Raw genomic sequence first — 18,527 nt, forward strand, 5'->3', positions numbered from 1 at the left:
AGGGTGTTATGCCACACCTGAGCTAGAGAGCTCAGGTGCACAGGCTAACTAACTAATATCCTCAACAAGCTAAAAGCATAAGCATGGCACGCAGGCCGAAAGGGGAAACTATCTACTTCTACGCTCCACGGTTCTAGCGCTCTCCAGTGTCTACTCTTCTGTGCCTGAAAGCTAAATATATCTGTTCAGCGAGAGATGCTGGTAACCCACTCCAACGCGTTGAAATACATTACATATAGATATATACATAGATATATGAAAAAACCATTTCGAAGCATGAAGATATATCCTACGAGACTCTAGCTTTCAAAACAGGGAATAGACTCGACAGATATGGATAAGCAGAACCAACAGTCATAACCAAGCATGCACAATTCACAGGTGTAGGGAACAGATACGACAAATACAGATAAGCACAGCCAATAGTCATAAACAAGCATATACAGTTACTAGCATGTATCCTAGGGTCACGCGTTCATAACAATCCAATCACCCATATCTCATCACATAGCACACTTTGTTGGCGCCACAGGACCAATCGCATGCCCATACATGAGGGTCAGCGCATATAGCTCTGACACGGCCCCGCAGCACCCTGCCCCGTATCGCAACACGGAGGGGTCGATCGCAACCGACCGATGAACCGCAGCTCATCATAGTTTGATCGCAACCAAACAGTGGACCGCAGCCCAAGAGTAGTCATCTGACCGCAGCCAGGAATATGAACCGCAGCTCATGTAAAACATTTGATCGCAACCAAACGGTGGACCGCAGCCCGAGAGTGTAAATCTGACCGCAGCCAGCTTCTGAACCGCAGCTCAGGAATAACCAATTCGATCGCAACCGAATTGGGGTATCATGCACACATAACACATAGCAAACACATGCAACCCACATAGGCACATTGGAGAGGGAAGAAATCGTATAACAAAACCTATGCGTGATCATTCACATACTAAGAATAGTCCTAAGGGGTTCATACTTCTTACGCCTAGGTCAACGGGATACCAATTCAACTACCATGCGATATATAAGACTTATTCAACCTACGAATGGTACCCGAACATCAAACTAGACATAGGCACGATAGACGGAGTCCGTTGGGACACCACGGGGGTCGGGGGAATATCAAACGGGGAAGCCGGAATCCCAAAGTGGGGTAAAATCCAGCGGGTAGCCGGTGGGTGAGGGGTCACCCGCCGGCTGCCCGCCGGCGTAGTGGTTCCGGGCAGCGGGTGCCCGGCGGGCAGTCGCTTGCCCACCGGCTGCCCGCTGCCGGCGACTTCAAGGTTGGCCGCGGGTCCCCTACCCCCCACTGACTCTTTCATCACAAAAACGCCCCGGGAACCTTAGTGGAACCCGGAACCATGCTTAGACACTTTCAAACGCAATTGATAACATCACGTAGACAATTTAACGGATCAAAAGCAGGAAACATACGGCACATATCCTATCATGCTTTTCTAAACATAATTAATACCCGAACATGCGAATTCCCACCCAATACATCAAGAATAACACCATACGAATTTCACGATACAGCCTAGGGCTCTAGACACATCCAATTTAACAAGCACACGATTCCTCTTTAAACATCAAAAACAATCAAGAATGGCACATAACCATCAAGAAACTAGGTTCCATCAAGAATCACACAATCATCAAGAATCCCTTTTCATCAACAAGATTATCAAGATCGCCCATGGAATCATAACACCAATCATCAAGAACAATATAACGAATCATCAATACACAAGAATAGGGGGAAATCCTAAGAGGGGAATCATAGCTATAAAAATAGGTTTTGTTGAGACATGGGTTACCTCTTAGCCTTAATTAATTCCTTGGCTATGAAGGGTCTTTCTTTAAGCTTTCTTCTTTCTTGATTTCTCCTAAGGGGATTCTTGGAACTTCTTGTGTGGTGAGAGATTATTGTGGTGGGGGTTCTAGGTGCCTCCTATGTCCCCTATTTATATATCTAAGAGTCCTAATTAGGGCCCAAATACTATAGGCTTGCTAACTCTATTCCTTTTAGGACTAGGGGTTGGGTTTAGAGAAGAGGGCTCACGGACTATGGTGGGCCTTTTCCAATTTAATTATTGTAATTTAATTCTTTCTTTGGATAATTGGTTAAATGATTAATTGGTTTTAGGGGTCGTAACACGGGGTGTTACAAGGAGGCTCCTTCTTCGTGTTGAACAATCGTTGTAGAGATGTTCCTTCCTTCATACGTTCCATGGACCACGGTATGTTCTATCTCTGCCGCCGCTTGGTTAGGAGTGACATTTCTGCCACCCCGACCTTTGAATCCACCCCGAGTTCCTTTTCTTTGGTATCGAGGGGTTCCTGCTGGAGCTCTTGGTCTTTGCTCTGTTGAGATGTCTATTTGCTCAAACCCAATGATTGCCGGTCTGGCTGGTGTTCTGATTCTGGGTAGAGATTGAAAAAGAAAGGGGTGTTGGGGTTTATGATTAGCAAGCTGATTGCGGTCGGGTGTGCTTCGGGAAGGCAAGTTGTTCGTTCTGGATTTTGGTGAACGTTGAGACTGGGGGTGTTGTGGCTGCATCACAGGTTGAGACTGGTAATGTTGTGGCTGCATCACGGGTTGAAGGTTAGGTGCAGTCTGGTGGTTTTCTTCTATGTCCGCAAGAGATGAGAATCTTGACTGAGTGGCGAATCCTTCCACTGCTGGTTCCTTGCCCTTCGTGGTGGGTTGATGCCTTGTATCTTGGTAGGCAGGTGTTACAGAATTCTTATTCTTGTTCTAATTTCTTCGGTCTTTTCTTGTCACCAGCATCCACGCTCCATATTTGCCCGGCGGTCCTTGCTTTATTGCGTTCGGCCTGTTCTCAATAGTCATTTCTTTTTCACCTGTTGTTTGGCAGATTTCAGTGATGGGATTTTCCTTGCCACATTGATCCTGGCGATGTCCATAAAGTCCACAGTCGAAGCACACCATGTGGAAACCTTCATATTCAATAGGCCATTCTTGAAAGTCCAAAACAAATTTGGAGACAAGTGGCTTTGTGATATCCACCTCCACACATACCCTTGCAAATTTGCCTTTGGAGGCCAGGCTAGTAGTAGTATCGACTCTGATCGGTCTTCCAATTTGCATTCCTATTCTCTTCAAGAATTCATTGGGAAAAGCAGGGAACCTTATCCAGACTAGCATCTTGCGCACCTTGTTGTTCTTTGGGACAAAGTTAGGTACCCACTCCTGGGAGATAAGATAATGGCCTAGCACCAAGTATGGACCCCCAAATTTCACAGATTCATAGTCTTTTAGGTTTTCAAATCTTACTAGAAAAAAATCTTGATCTAGGGATATTAAGTCGAAGGCAGCATCTGTTCTCCACATCCGCTGTAATCTTTGCAACAAGAAGTTGTATCCCACTGTTCTACCCAAAAGTTTGATGATGAGCGATCTTCTCCAAGGCCTACGAAGTCTTTCCTTTTCTTTTTTCGATACCAAAATCACCGGGTATTCAGACTGTAAATATTCTTCGGTCATTATGTCATCATCTGAGTCATTCGTGGTATCTACTACAGTGCTGTAACACCCCAGATTTTCAAGATATTTAAAACTTATAAAATAAAGGTCAAATCTCATTAAATCCCAAACAGAGTACCAGAGTACGAGGTGTTATGCCACACCTGAGCTAGAGAACTCAGGTGCACAGGCTAACTAACTAATGTCTCAATAATGTAAATGCATAAACATGGCACGCAGGCCGAAAGGGAAACTAGCTACTTCTTCGTTTCAAGCACTAGCGTGCTCCAGTGACTTATTCTTCTGTGCCTGAAAGCCAAATATATCTGTTCAGCGAGAGATGCTGGTAACCCACTCCAACGCGTTAAAATACAATACATATATACATATATACATAGTTATACGAAAAGTCATTTCGAAGCATGAAGATATATCCTACGAGACTCTAGTTTTCAAATCAGGGAACCGACTCGACAGATAGGGGTACACACAATCAATAGTCATAATCAAGCATGAACAATCCTCACATAGGGAACAGTTATAGATAAGCACAACCAACGATCACAATTAAGCATTACTAGTAAGAGTCCTATGGTCACGTTTCCATAACAGTCACATCATCAATTCTTGTCATCTCATCACATAGCACACTTTGTTGGCGCCACAGGACCAATCGCATGCCCATACATGAGGATCAGCGCATATAGCTCTGACACGGCCCCGCAGCACCCTGCCCCGTCTCAAAATTACGGAGGAGTCGATCGCAACCGACTGATGAACCGCAGTTCTATATAATATTTATATACCTGACCGGTCTTTACCAGCCTGGTTAACAGTTGGGATGGTTCTCAACCCATTCAACTGCCCGTATAGTGGACCTTTGTCCTATATAATATTTATATACCTGACCGGTCTTTACCAGCCTGGTTAACAGCCAGTATGGTTCTCAGCCCATCCGACTGCCCGTATAGTGGAACTTAGTCCTATATAATATTTATATACCTGACCGGTCTTTACCAGCCTGGTTAACAGCCGGCATGGTTCTCAGCCCATCCGACTGCCCGTATAGCCCGATTGGTCTCAACCAAATCGGGGTAACATGCACACATAACACATAGCAAGCACATGCATCCCATATTAACACATTGGGGAGGGGGAAAACGTATAACGAAACCTAGGCGTGGTCATCCCCAACTAGGAATACTCCTAAGGGGTTCATACTTCTTATACCTAGGTCAACGGGATACCAATTCAACTAGCATGCAATATATAAGACTCATACAACCTACGAACGGTACCCGAAACATCAAACTAGACATAGGCACGATAGACGGAGTCCGTTGGGACACCATGGGGGTCGGGGAAACATCAAACGGGGAAGCCGGGGTCCCGAGTGTGGGAATTTTCAGCGGGTAGCCGGTGGGTGAGGGTTCACCCGCCGGCTGCCCGCCGGCGTTACTGTTCCGGGCAGCGGGTGCCCGCGGGCAGCTGCCCGCCCGCCGGCTGCCCGCTGCCGGAGCTGCCCCTTTTTGGCCGCGGGTAGGTGGCGGGTCCCCTACCCCCCACTGACTCATTAACACCCAAAAACGCCCCGGGAACCTTCGTGGAACCCGAGACCATGCTCAGACACTTTCAAACGCTATTGATAACACACGTAGACAATTAACGGATCAAAATCAAGAAACAAACGACACATAACCTATCATGCTTTTCTAATCATAATAAACACCCAATCATGCGAAATCCCACCCAATATACCAAGAATAACACCATACGAATTCCACGATATAACCTAGGGTTCTAATTATTTTTAAACCAACAAGAACACAATTCATCTTCCAAAATCAAGATTCGATAGGAATATCATATAACTATCAAGAACCTCATATAATCATTAAGAACATCAAGAACACCATGTAATTATCAAGAACGTCATTTACTCATCAAGAACGCCATAATTATCAAGAATCCATCATCGTCAAGATCATCAAGAATATCAATGGAATCATAACACCAATATAACGAATCATCAACATACAATAATATGGGGGATCCTAAGGGGGAATCATAACTATGAAAATAGGTTTTGTTGAGACATGGGTTACCTCTTAGCCTTAATTAATTCCTTGGCTATGAAGGGTTTTTCTTTAAGCTTTCTTGCTTTCTTGATTTCTTCTAAGGGGATTCTTGGAGCTCTTTGGGGTGGTGGGGCGTTTATTGTGGTGGGGGGTTTCTAGGTGCCTCTTAAGTCCCCTATTTATATATTTAGGAGTCCTAGTTAGGAACTAATATTATAGGCTTGCTAATTTTATTTCTTTTGGGACTAAGGATTGGGTTTAGGGATAAGGCCCATGGACTATGGTGGGCCTTTCCTAATTAATTATTGTGATTTAATTCTTTCTTTTGGGTAATTGATTAAATGGTTTAATTGATCTTAGGGATCGTAACACGGGGTGTTACAAGCGCTCTTACGTCTCTCAATCCAAGCTTGGCTGGGGGTCACCGCCGGAGTTGTCCACCGGCTGGAGTCCAGCGTGGAGGTCTCTACCGGGAGAGTGTTTCTCATGGGTGTGTCTTCACTTCGGGCAGGGATGGCTGAATCTGGGTTTTCTCTTAGCCTCTTTGTCTTTCTAGTGCTTCGTTCCAGCAGTTCTTGGTCCTCCGGCGACCGATCGGTCGTATCCGGCGGAACCTGTTCAGAGAGAGAATTCGTCTCCATCGCTCTAAAAAAGCCTCATTCTTTGGACTGAAATCACGCTAATAGTGGAGGAGAGAAGCCTATTCAAGCTCAGCAAATTGTTTCAAAAATGACATCGTCCTCCACCATGCTTAATGTTATCCCGTCCTCATCATCAGACCTCTCTTTCACCATGTTTAGTCACCACCGTCACCAGTTTCATCCAAGGTCTCGCCTCAACATCCTCAGAATGGATGGCATGCGAGAGGGATGTTGAGATGGCTTGGGAACTGGGAAAAGACAAAGGTTTGGTATTGCATGCAATTTAATTGGGGAATGAGTGGCGGTGGAGTAAGAGCAGGACAAAGAAAAATGAAAATTAAATATTGCATGCAACATGAGTGGTGGTTGATGGTGGTGGAGTTGAAAAAGCAAGAAAGTGGATGCCAAATTCTAAGAGAATTATTGAGTGCTTTCCTCTGACATTGCTTAAGTGCGATCGGAAAATGCAAACTGTCTTTGAACTTTAGCATATAAAGGGGAACCCCGTCTTCCCAACCGGCAACTCGAGCATCACCGTCGTTAGTAACTAGCTGTGCTGTAACACCCCCGATTTTCATGACATTTTTAAAACTTAAATACGTAAGGCAAAGCAACTAACAGGTATCATAAAACGAAAGCAACAGCGGAGGTCTTAGATTAAAACCGGGAAAACCAAGAAGTGCTATGCCACATCCACCTCAACGTGGATGCACAGGCAAGTCTAAAATCAACAAACTATCTTGTTCAACATAAACTTGGCACACAGGCCCAAAACTCTATCTACAAGGTTCAAGGGTGCTACACTACAACCAACAGCTAACGCACTTGTCATATCTACTCAGGACCTGTAAAGCAACATAAAGAAAGGGGACGACGCCCGGTCAGGGAATATTGTTGGTAACCCATCAATACGCGTTAAGTAGCATATATAGATAGTATAATACAAAACCATTTTCGAAATGGATTACAGTATATATTAGTTTAAAGTCATAAAGAGAAGTCAACTGCAAAGACTCTATTTCACTCTCAAAGAACAAGGGAAATCAAAATCCCAAGACAACATCAAGACAAGACAACAACAGTACAACTCAACAGAGCTCAAGATGTAATCTACTGATCATGAAGTAGGAGAACATCAAGGCAAAGACAACAACAATAAACAAGTACAACTCGAGGTGTATTCTACTGATCACAAAGTAGATGCCACTCGACATGCTCATCAGAAAGGAATAGACATTCACACATTGGCACCACATGCAACCGTGACACTACATGTCACATGTTCTAACCTTATGCCCTGTTCCAACCTTATGCCTACCCCTGGCCTTATTACAATTCCAACCTTTACCTCCGAGTGCCACCCTGTACTTCCAAATCCAACCTTTTGCCTCTAGGAACCGTCGTTCCCCCTCCAACAACCACCAATATCATTTCCACCGATCTCGCAGTACTCGAGGGTACCGATCATTTCAATCACACAACCGCCAACACATGAGCCTGAAGCCTAGTTTATAACTCCAATATCATTTCATGGCCACCACAAGGACCACATCTGTACCTTGGTGATTAATGTCCCATACCATCAACCGTGCAATCAAGGTACAGCCAATACACACGCTTTCATCACATGAGTCAATCAATGGATCACAACAAAGATATGAAACCATAATCATCAAGGAAGGATTACAATCCGACTCCAAACGATGATCAACACAAGTTGTCAATCTCAAAAGGAAAGAACAAACCGCACACACTAGCATTTCAACATCAAACTAGCATGCTTATCAAACGGGTAAACCAAACATAGTTCCAAAGAACATACAAGACTCATTATTGTTCAACGGATCACAAAGTTGAACACTTAGCACGATTCAAGACATCAAATCCTACATGGATTCCTAACATACCGTTCTAGACATACGAAACATCAAGAAGACACTCAAATAGCCCAACAAAACAACATCGGGAAGTCAAAACATCAATTACCGAGTCAAAAGAATCACGAGGAACAAATTCCCAAACATCACCAAATATGTACCCCGCGGGTGGGGCCACGGGTGGACCTCCACCCGTGGTTCCACTCGTGGGTACCATACCCACGAGAGGCATGTACCCCGCGGGTGGGGCGGCGGGTGGTTCCCTGCCCTGTAACACCCCCGATTTTTGTGCCAATTTAAAGCTTAATTATGTAAGGCAAACTAACCAACATAGCATAAAAACGTAAACACAATGGAAGTCTAATAATAAAACGGAGAAAATCAAGGAGTGTTCTGCCACATTCACTCGCACGTGAACGCACAGGCAAAAACTAAAACCATCAATCTAATGTGTTCAACATTAGTGGCACACAGGACAAAACACAAACTAAACTGTTCAGGGGAGCTAAACTATCCATGTCTAACGCTCTCTCCATCTACTCAGGACCTGTAAAGCACATAAAGAAATGGGACGACGCCCGGTCAGCGAATATTGCTGGTAACCCATCAATACGCGTTCAATATCATAAGTAGATAGCATAATACAAAATCATTTTCGAAACGGAATACAGTATATATCAGTTCAAAACCATAAAGAGAGAAGTCAACTGTAAAGACTCTATTACACTCTCAAAAGAACAGGGAACCACATCACAAGACCACATCAAGACAAGAACGACAACAGAACAACTCAACACCGCTCAAGATGTAGTATACTGATCACAAAGCAAAAAAACATCACGGCAAGACAACAACAATAACAAGTACAACTCGAGGTGTATTCTACTGATCACAAAGTAGAATACCACTCGACATGCTCAACAGAAAAGGATAGACATCCACACAATGGCACTACATGCCACAGTGACACTTCATGTCACAAGTTCCAACCTTATGCCCTGTTCCGAACTTATGGCTACCCCCAGCCTTATTACAGTTCCAACCATTACCTCCGAGAACCCCTGTACTTCTGAGTCCAACCTTATGCCTCCGGGAACCGTCGTTCCCCCACCAATACCACTAACAATTCCACCAACACATAGTACACGAGGGTACCGTTCATTTCAATCATACAACCACCAACAAGTGAGCCTGAAGCCCATAAAACAACTCCATAATATCATTTCATGGCCACCACGAGGCCCACATCTGTACCTTGGTGACTAATGTCCCATACCATTAATCGTGCAATCCAGGTACAGCCAACACACACATCAACATAGGAATCAATCAACGGATCACAACGAAGATATGAAACCATACTCAATCAAGGAAGGATTTACAATCCGACACCAACGATGATTAACACAAGTTATCATACACAATAGGAAAGAACAAACCACACACGCTAGCATTTCAACATCAAACTAGCATGCTCATCAAACGGGTAAACCAAACATAGTTCCGAAGAACATACAAGATTCATCATGGTTCAACGAATCACAAAGTTGAACACTTAGCACGATTCAAGACACCAAATCCTACATGGATTCCTACTATTTCGTTCTAGACATACGAAACATCAAGAAGACACTCAAATAGCCCAACAAAAGAACATTGGGGAGTCAAAACATCAATTATCGAGTCAAAAGAATCACGGGGAATAAATTCCCAAACACCACCATTAGTGTACCCCGCGGGTGGGGCCACGGGTGGACCTCCACCCGTGGTTCCGCCCACGGGAACCACTTCCCATGAGGCATGTACCCCGCGGGTGGGGCGGCGGGAAAGCCACTGCCCACCGTTCCGCCCGCGGGTATAACCTATACCAAAAATAATCCCTTCGGGGATTTTCAACACCAAGTCCAAAACACCCAAAATCTCACAAAATACAACAACATAACTTGAATCAAAGGAATAGCCAAGCAATGGCATACAAGAACCCTAATAACAAGCTCTAGATATGCATTCTCACAAGACAATGCATCAAATCTCACATTTCATAGTAAAAATCACATGTAGAAGTCAAGACATCATCATATAGGTAAGAAAATAGATTTTGTAAAGCATGGGTTACCTCTTGTAGCCTAAACCTTCACTTTTCACACCTTTACAAGCTTCTAACAAGGTTCTCCTTTAACTTCTACTTCACAAACACACCAAAAGGCAACAAATATTTCATCTTTAGAAAAAGACACCTTAAAAGGTACTAAAAACACTAAAGGACCAAAGATCTTACCCTCCTATATGCTCAAGCTTAAGAACGTTTGAATCTTGGAGACCAAGTTGAAGAATCTTGGAATGCCCAAACTTGGCTTGAAGAAAAAGCTAGCTATTTTATAGAGAGAAGTAGGAGCTTTTCTTTTTAGGGTGTTAGCTAAAAGAATGAAAAATGACTCTAGGTTAGCTTGGAATACAATCATGATGTGAAAGGTCTTCTTTACCCTTACTAAGATGGAAAAGTGTAAGGAGACAAGGGAACAATTCACAAAGCTTAGAGTACAACTCATTGACTTGGATTGACTAGTCAATTTCTAGTCCCCGACTATTGAATTTTCAGGATTTTAGAAGTAAACTATCAATTAAGTTAGGATTAATTACTTAATAATCCTTAAATAGAATTTGGATTTACGGGGTGTCACATGCCCGCCGTTCCGCCCACGGGTACCAACCTGTACCAAAAATAATCCCTTCGGGGATTTTCAACACCAAGTCCAAATTCAAGTCCAAAACACCCAAAATCTCACAAAATACAACAATATGACTTGAATCAAAGAAATAGCCAAGTAATGGCATACAAGAATCCTAACAACAAGCTCTAGATATGCATTCTCACAAGACAATGCATCAAAACTCACATTTCATAGCAAAAATCACAAGTAGAAGTCAAGAATTCATCATATAGGTAAGAAAATAGATTTTGTAAAGCATGGGTTACCTCTTATAGCCTAAACCTTCACTTTCACACCCTCAAAAGCTTCTCCTAAAGCTCCCCTTCAACTTCAACTTCAAGAACACACCAAAAGACAACAAAGATTCTATCTTTTAGAAAAGACACCTAAAAAGCTAAGATACTAAAAACACTAAGGGATCAAGGATCTTACCCTCCCTTATGCTCAAGGTTAAGAAAGTTTGAATCTTGGAGACCAACTTGAAGAATCTAGGATTGCCCAAAACTTGGCTTGAAGAAGAAGCTAACAATTTTATAGAGAGAAGGTGGAGCTTTTGTGTTTATGGTGTTAGGGAAATGAAATGAAGGATGACTCTAGGTTAGCTTGGGACACAAACATAAGGTGAAAAGACTCCTTTGCCCTTACTAAAGTGGGAAGTGTAAGGAGACAAGGGAACAATTCATAAAGCATAGAGTCATTGGCAACCGAGACAGCCGAGAATATGCTGAAAAAATGAAAGGGGATCAAGGTGTGGTTTTCGTTGGCATGAGTGAAACTGCAGCTCATGGGGATGGAGGGCATGCCGTGGTTTCTTCGGGTGGGGTGCAACAATGTGCATCTCGGCCGTTAATCGAGGGCACTAACACTCAGGCTGGGGGGAATGGTTTTGGCCATATTCCCGCAACATATAATGCCTTGGTGGGCGCTCATGTGAGCTTGCCCAACCCTAAGTGCTTAGCTCATAACCTTTGCTTGATGTTTGGATGGAGTTGCCCATTTGTGATAGATGATAATGTGGGGTTGGTTGCTAATGGTGAGCCAACATTAGATCATACGCCACTTTTGTCTACCAAAGGGGTCACTAGGCACGGTTGCAATCTCACACCTACTATGGTTCATAGCACGATTGTGCATTCCGAGTCTTTGGGTAAGGAAACGCAGGTGAGTGGTGGGAATGATAGTGGGGGTGGCCGAAATCTTCAACAAGGGGGAGCAAATGCTTTAAAGGCCTTTTTGCCGAAGGATGCTTGCACGGCAACAGGTAATGTTTCTACCCCTCTCTCTTTTGTTTCGAATCTAAGTGTGGGAAGTGTACAAGAGACATCATTTTCTCACCCTAACCGGCAAGCTCAGGCTGGGCAAGCTGGTCATAGAGCTCATGGGGGCGATCCTAATCGGCTAGTCACTTTTGACAATGCTGGTCATAGGCCCCATGAAGATGTTAACTCGAGTGCAATGCCCACACTTAGAGGGCAAGATTTGCAACATAATGCTGAGGGCTTAGTAGCTAATCCCTCTTATGTTTCCGGCCCTCTCTTGCCAAGCTCGGGAACAGCCGCATTTTCTAATCACCCTAAGTCCATGGCCTCGGTTGTGGGCAATGCCGGAGTGGTTGGGATGGGGCAGCTCTCGGACACGTCCAAACTAAATACAGGCAACATGACTAATAGCCAGGGGGTTGGGGTAATCCTCCTTTCTTCTTTGGTCAATTTGGAGACACGTTGTCCGTACTTAGTTTTTCTGGGGGCAACGTGGGTGTGGATGGTTTGAAAGCTACGCAAACTTTAGTGTCTACGCCTTTGAATGTCCCACATGGGGATGCTATTGGGAGCAAGCAAAATGCAATGCCAACCCCCAATAGCAACCCCAACCCGAGACATGGCACTAATGCAGGAGGTGTGCATGTCTTGGGTCCTACCGTGCCCAATGCCTGGGCACGGCTTGCTACGCTTCATGCGCATAATGCGGCCCCAATGGGGGCACCAAGCTTGGATAATACGGCTCAGGTAGGTAGCTCAGCAGCCGTGAGCTCAGGTACGCTTCCTTCCTTTGCTAGTCTTTTTGCTTCCACGGGTCTGCCGGCTCAGGGTGGTAATGCGGGACATGCCTCGGGGCTTAATATCCCGGATAAAATGGTTGAATCTTATGAGGGGGAGGCCTGCATTACCTTTGAGGACACAGAGGTGCAACAGATGAACAAGATAGGGGAAACCCTACTTATTGGAAAGTTCTCTTATGGCTGGCCCGTACTTTCCGTTATAAGAGAACACTTTGCCAAACGCTTAAAGTTGAAAGGAACGGTGAGTGTTGGCTTAGTGGACCCGCGGCACGTATCTCTTGCATTTTCCAATCCGGAAGATTGCATTAATACGCTAGTCAAGGGTCAGATTCTCTTTGACGGGAAGTGCCCGATGAGGCTTTTTAGGTGGACGATGGATTTTGACACGAGGTTTGAGACGTCGCTGGCCCCGGTTTGGGTGTTATTGCCCAACCTTAAGGCCAACTGTTTCTCAGAACCTTGTCTCAAACAGATTGTTAAACCTATTGGAAGATTTTTACAGGTGGATACGCCTACGGCTAAGTTCACCCGGCCCAGTGTGGCTAGGGTGAAGGTTGAGATTGACTTGCTAAAGCCCCGGTGCCGCAAGATGTTCATCCGATTAGGGACTGCGCGCCCGGATCGGGAGGCCGTGGGGTTTTGGCAGGCGATAGAGTATGAGCGTATCCCCCGTACTGTTTGAACTGCAGGAAACAAGGCCATTTGGCCAGTAGTTGCCGTGTCCCTGGTGGTGGGGCAAGCGCTCCACGTTCCTCGGCATCACATGTGCCGGCATCAATGGCTGATGCTGGCCCGCTCCCTACTGGGGGGGTCGGCCAGGACCGGGGATCAGCTATTGTGTTGGATCATCGGGACATGACGGCCAGTCAGAGGAAAAAACAAAGTGAGAAAGAAAAGCAGACAAAAGGTAAGGCCCCGATGGTTGACAATAGTCAGGGGCCGGGTGGTGGTGGTACAGGTAATAAGGTATGGCGGGCCCTCTCAGCTGGCCGGACCACCCCGGTGCTGGTTAGTAATGGGTTCGCTGTGCTCCAGGACGAGAGCTTAGTCTCTGAGGAGGCTATTGTGGGGCTGGGGGGTGGCGACTTGCCAACTACCCCGGTTGATAGCAGGATATCCGTAGGTACGGCAGCACCCGGGGCAGGGAATGGCCAGTCGCCTGGCCAGTTGTCCACTATCCCGGAGGTTACGGGAGGTCTTAGTCCCTCGGGAGGGCGGGCTGAGCAGAGCCCGCTTCAGGTATCTTTCTCTTTCACTCCTTTTTCTCATTCTCCTAAGTTTCCCTGGGGGCCGAGGAGGGGGAGGGAAAGGGCTTGGTCAGATTCTGACGTGCCGGTGTCTGGTCATGAGCGTGAGGAGTGGGCCCCGGAGTCGGGGTCAGACTCTGAGGATCGGGTGCTTGCTGGTGTAGGCCCGGTAGGACGTCGGCTTATACATACCAGAAAAGGGGGGGGGGGGGGGGGGCTCCCCTCACTCGGAGCCGGGTGGTCTAATATGATGATGCTCGTGTGGAATGTGCGGGGGGTGTCCTCCCGGGGTTCGGCACGCAGGATTCGTGTTTTGTTAAGAATGCATTCTCCTGTTGTACTTTGTCTGCTCGAGCCTTTCAGCTCGTCTGATTGGCTTGAGTTTTTTAGAATTCGTTTTAATTTTGATAATGGTTTTGCTTCTAATAATAATAAAATTTGGCTATTTTGGAATAATGACTTGGCAGTAACATTTGAGAGTCAGACTAAGCAGTGTGTTACGATATCTTGTGTGCACTCTACGGTTCTCACGCCTTTCTGGCTCTCTTTTGTTTATGCCAAGACCAAGGTACGCCTCCGGGACCCCCTGTGGGTTGAGCTGAAAACTATTTTTTCTAGGACCCCCGGGGGTGTGCCTTGGGCGGTTGCGGGTGATTTTAACTGTCTGTTAAGTGTGGACGAGAAAAAAGGTGGTCTACCGTATTCACACCAGAAGACTACTGATTTTCAGGAGTGTGTCAGTGCGTGTGACTTGATCGACGCGGCCTATTACGGTTCCTGTTTTACTTGGTGGAATGGGCGCCGTAGAGAGGCGGCTATATGGATGCGTTTGGATCGGCTCCTCTACACCTCGGTGTGGGAGTCGGTTTTTACGTCATCCGTACGGCATTTGTCAAAGTCTACGTCTGACCACAGTCCGCTTCTAATATCCTTTGAGTTGATAAGTATGCAGGTAATTCCGAAGCACTTTGTGTTCCTGAACGTGTGGATTAAGCATGAGGATTTTCTGAGGGTGGTGCGTGATAGCTGGCAGGTTCCTGTAGAGGGGGCCCCTATGTTTGTAATAGCCACCAAGTTGAATAGGTTGGGGAAAGTTCTGAGCACCTGGAGCAAGACTGTATTTGGGGATATCTTTGTGAAGCTCCGGGAGTATGAGGATAGTGTTCAGGCCCTAGAGGCTGCCTTAAAGCAACACCCGGATGATGAGAATGCTTTAATTGAATATAAAAAGGGTGTTGCTTTGTTACAGAAACAGATTGCTATAGAAGAAGAATTTTGGCAGCAGAAGGCGCGTATCACCGACGTTCAGGATGGGGATAGAAACTCCCGGTTCTTTCACTCAGTTGTTAAAGAACGTAGGCGAAAGCTATATATACACAGAGTGAAGGGTGGTGACGGTGTGTGGCTAGAGGATAGGCAAGGGATTGCTAATCAGGCGGTCTCTTTCTTTGAGCATATGTTCACCGCGGAGGTTGGGGGTTTTGATTTTACTAGGTTGGACTGTGTCCCACGGTTGGTTACAGAGGAGGATAATGAGGTTTTGACGGCGGTGCCTGAGGTGGAAGAGGTGAAGGCAGTGGTAATGCAGATGAACTCTACGAGTGCGGCAGGGCCGGATGGTTTCTCGGGGGCCTTCTATAAGGCTTGCTGGGATATTATTCAGGATGATGTTGTTAGCATGGTTCGGAGCTACTTTGCGGGACGGGAATTTACCAGGGCTATCACGCACACATCTATCGTCCTGTTGCCGAAGAAGCCGAGTCCGGAGACTTTTGCGGACTACAGACCCATCAGCCTATGCAACTTCAGTAGTAAGCTTATCACGAAGCTCATGGTGGTTCGGATGGCTACAGTCTTGCCTCGGGTGTTGTCGCCGCAGCAGAGTGGGTTTGTGGCGGGCCGGTCTATTACAGATAATGTGCTTCTAGCGTCCGAGATGTGCCACGGGTTGAGCTTGCAGAACCGGGACATAGTCCTTAAGTTAGACATGGCTAAGGCTTATGACCGGGTATCATGGTTTTTCCTGACTTCGGTGATGCGCCGCCTGGGTTTCAGTGAGGTCTGGATAGATATGGTGTTCCGGGCCGTGTCTAACGTGTGGTATTCAGTGATTGTGAATGGAGTCAAAGAGGGCTTCTTCACGTCTACGCGAGGTCTCAGGCAAGGGGACCCGCTGTCCCCGACTCTGTTTGTGATTGCAGCTGAGGTCTTGTCGGTGTACATTGCGCGGGTCTATGATGGCACTACGGTGCCCCGGTTTACACAGCCGCCACGGACACCACATATTCACCACCTGGCCTATGCGGACGATGTTATTATTTTTAGTACGGCCAGGTTGGGAGCTATTGAGGTCGTGATTGGGGCGTTAAAGGAGTACGAGGAGATCTCGGGACAGTTGGTGAGCTTTCAGAAAAGTGCATTTTACATGCACCCTCGTACGCCGGCCCACGAGATTGAGCAGATTTGCCGGGCAACGGGCTGTGTGCATAAATAGTTTCCTTTTACATACTTGGGCTGCCCGGTGTATATAGGCCATAAAAAGTGTATCTACTTTGCCTCGGTGATTGATAAAGTTAAGGCTAGATGCTTGAGTTGGCAGCGCCGGCTGCTCTCGAAGGGCGGGAAGGCAATCTTGATCTCTTCAGTCTTGCAGGCCATACCGTTGCACATTTTTACGGCCTGCGCTCCGCCTAAGCAGGTCATACGGGATTTGGAGAGATGTTTTGCGAGTTTTTTCTGGAAACAGTCAGGGGGCGCCCGGTACCACTGGAGTTCGTGGAAAACCCTCTCTCGTCCTAAGAAGGAAGGGGGGGTGGGGTTCATGGATTTAGACTTGATGGTAAGGGCGGCCAGTGTTAAATTGTGGTGGAATTTCCGGACAGATCATACTTTATGGTCGGACTTTATGAGGGCGAAATATTGCAGTCGGGTTCACCCGGTTGCTAAGTTGGTTCAGAATAGAGATTCGCACACTTGGAAGAGGATGCTGGCGGTTCGTGATGAGGTCGAGGGGGTTCTCACTTAGCGGTTTTTCCAAGGCCGGGTTAGTTTCTGGTGGGACAACTGGTCGGGTCTGGGCCCACTTGGCAGGCTTTATCCACACCGGGGGGTTTCCTACTCCCGGGAGTTACTTTTAGACTATGTGCGGGATGGCCAGCTTGATTTGACAGACCACGATGACTTGGCATTTGCTGGGATTGGGGCGGACCTGTCCCGCTTGGGGCAGGGCCCGCGTGATATCCCACTCTGGACCGTGGCGTCCGACGGTATGTTTTCTTATTCCTCTGCTAAGGCCTTTCTTAAGCCTGCTTTGCCCACCACACCGGACCCGCTCTTAGCTAAGTGTTGGCGCAAGCACCTTCCTTTTAAGGTTTCCTTCCTGGCTTGGAGGGTGTTCCGAGGGCGGCTTCCCACGGATGACATCTTGGCCCGTTTCGGTCATGCGATCGTCTCGAGGTGTCGGTGTTGTCCAGCCCCGGTCCCCGAGTCTATTGATCACATCTTTTATTCTGGGGAAACAGCAAGAGCTGCTTGGAGATATGTTTTGGCGTCCCTCGGCCTCTACTTGCGACACCGGAGTCTTAGGACTTTGATTGCAGGATGGGGTCGGGCGGGGGCGCGTAACCCTCTTTTGTCTTTTGTTGTTTGCAGGTTGCCGTATCTGGTGTTGTGGGAGCTGTGGAAGCACCGTAATGGGTGCATGTACGGCCGAGACACACCCAGCATTGCACGGGTGATGCATGGGGTAGCAAAGGGGGTGGCGGAATGCCTGTGTAGGCGTTGGCCCATGCAGCATATCCTGCCCTCTAACTGGAGGACTATTGTGGCATACTTGGAGGCACATGTACCGAGGCGTGTTATTAGGACGGTCAGGTGGTCTCCCCCGGTTGCCGGGGCGTTAAAGATCAATCTTTCTCGGTCTTCGGCGGTTGGGGGGGCTGCGGCCGTGGTGCGCAACCAGGAGGGTGGCTTCTGCTACGGGGTTGCGTGGTCTGGCCACGGGGAGCACGCCCGGGGAATGTTCCGGGTCCTTTTCTCTTGCCTGGAATGGTGCCTGGCCGGGGGAACTACTTTGATTGATATAGAGTCCACTTGGGCGGAGTTGGCTAGCTACGTTGATATCTCTGTTCGTCTGCCGTGGATTCTAGATGATGTTGTGACCAGACTCCGGTTTCTGTGTTCCTGTGGGGTGGTTACTGCTTCTGTGTGCCCGTCCAGGGCCAATATGCCTGCACAGGCGCTAGCTAACTGGGCGGTGGATAAGCCGGGGGAGGCCATCTTTCGGAGCCTCAATGATCTGCCACGTAGGGTCCGTGCTTTACTGATACATGATGATGTGCCCTATGTGTTTTTTGATATTGATGATCCCCCGTGATTGTACTTGTACTTTGTTTGATTTGTTGGAAATTTGGAAAAAAAGA

The 18,527-nt window shown here is 46.8% G+C and overlaps 1 protein-coding gene across 1 annotated transcript; it reads right to left on the reverse strand.

Moving 5' to 3' along the window:
• Window positions 1-2,764: 2,764 nt before the first annotated feature.
• LOC109151955 lies at window positions 2,765-3,514 on the reverse strand. The gene has a single exon (XM_019299546.1). The coding sequence runs from the start codon at window positions 3,512-3,514 to the stop codon at window positions 2,765-2,767; it is 750 nt and encodes a 249-aa protein (XP_019155091.1).
• Between the last annotated feature and the right edge of the window lie 15,013 nt (window positions 3,515-18,527).

Source organism: Ipomoea nil, unplaced genomic scaffold (genome assembly GCF_001879475.1).
Source record: "Ipomoea nil cultivar Tokyo-kokei standard unplaced genomic scaffold, Asagao_1.1 scaffold2338, whole genome shotgun sequence".
Taxonomy (NCBI): Eukaryota; Viridiplantae; Streptophyta; class Magnoliopsida; order Solanales; family Convolvulaceae; genus Ipomoea; species Ipomoea nil.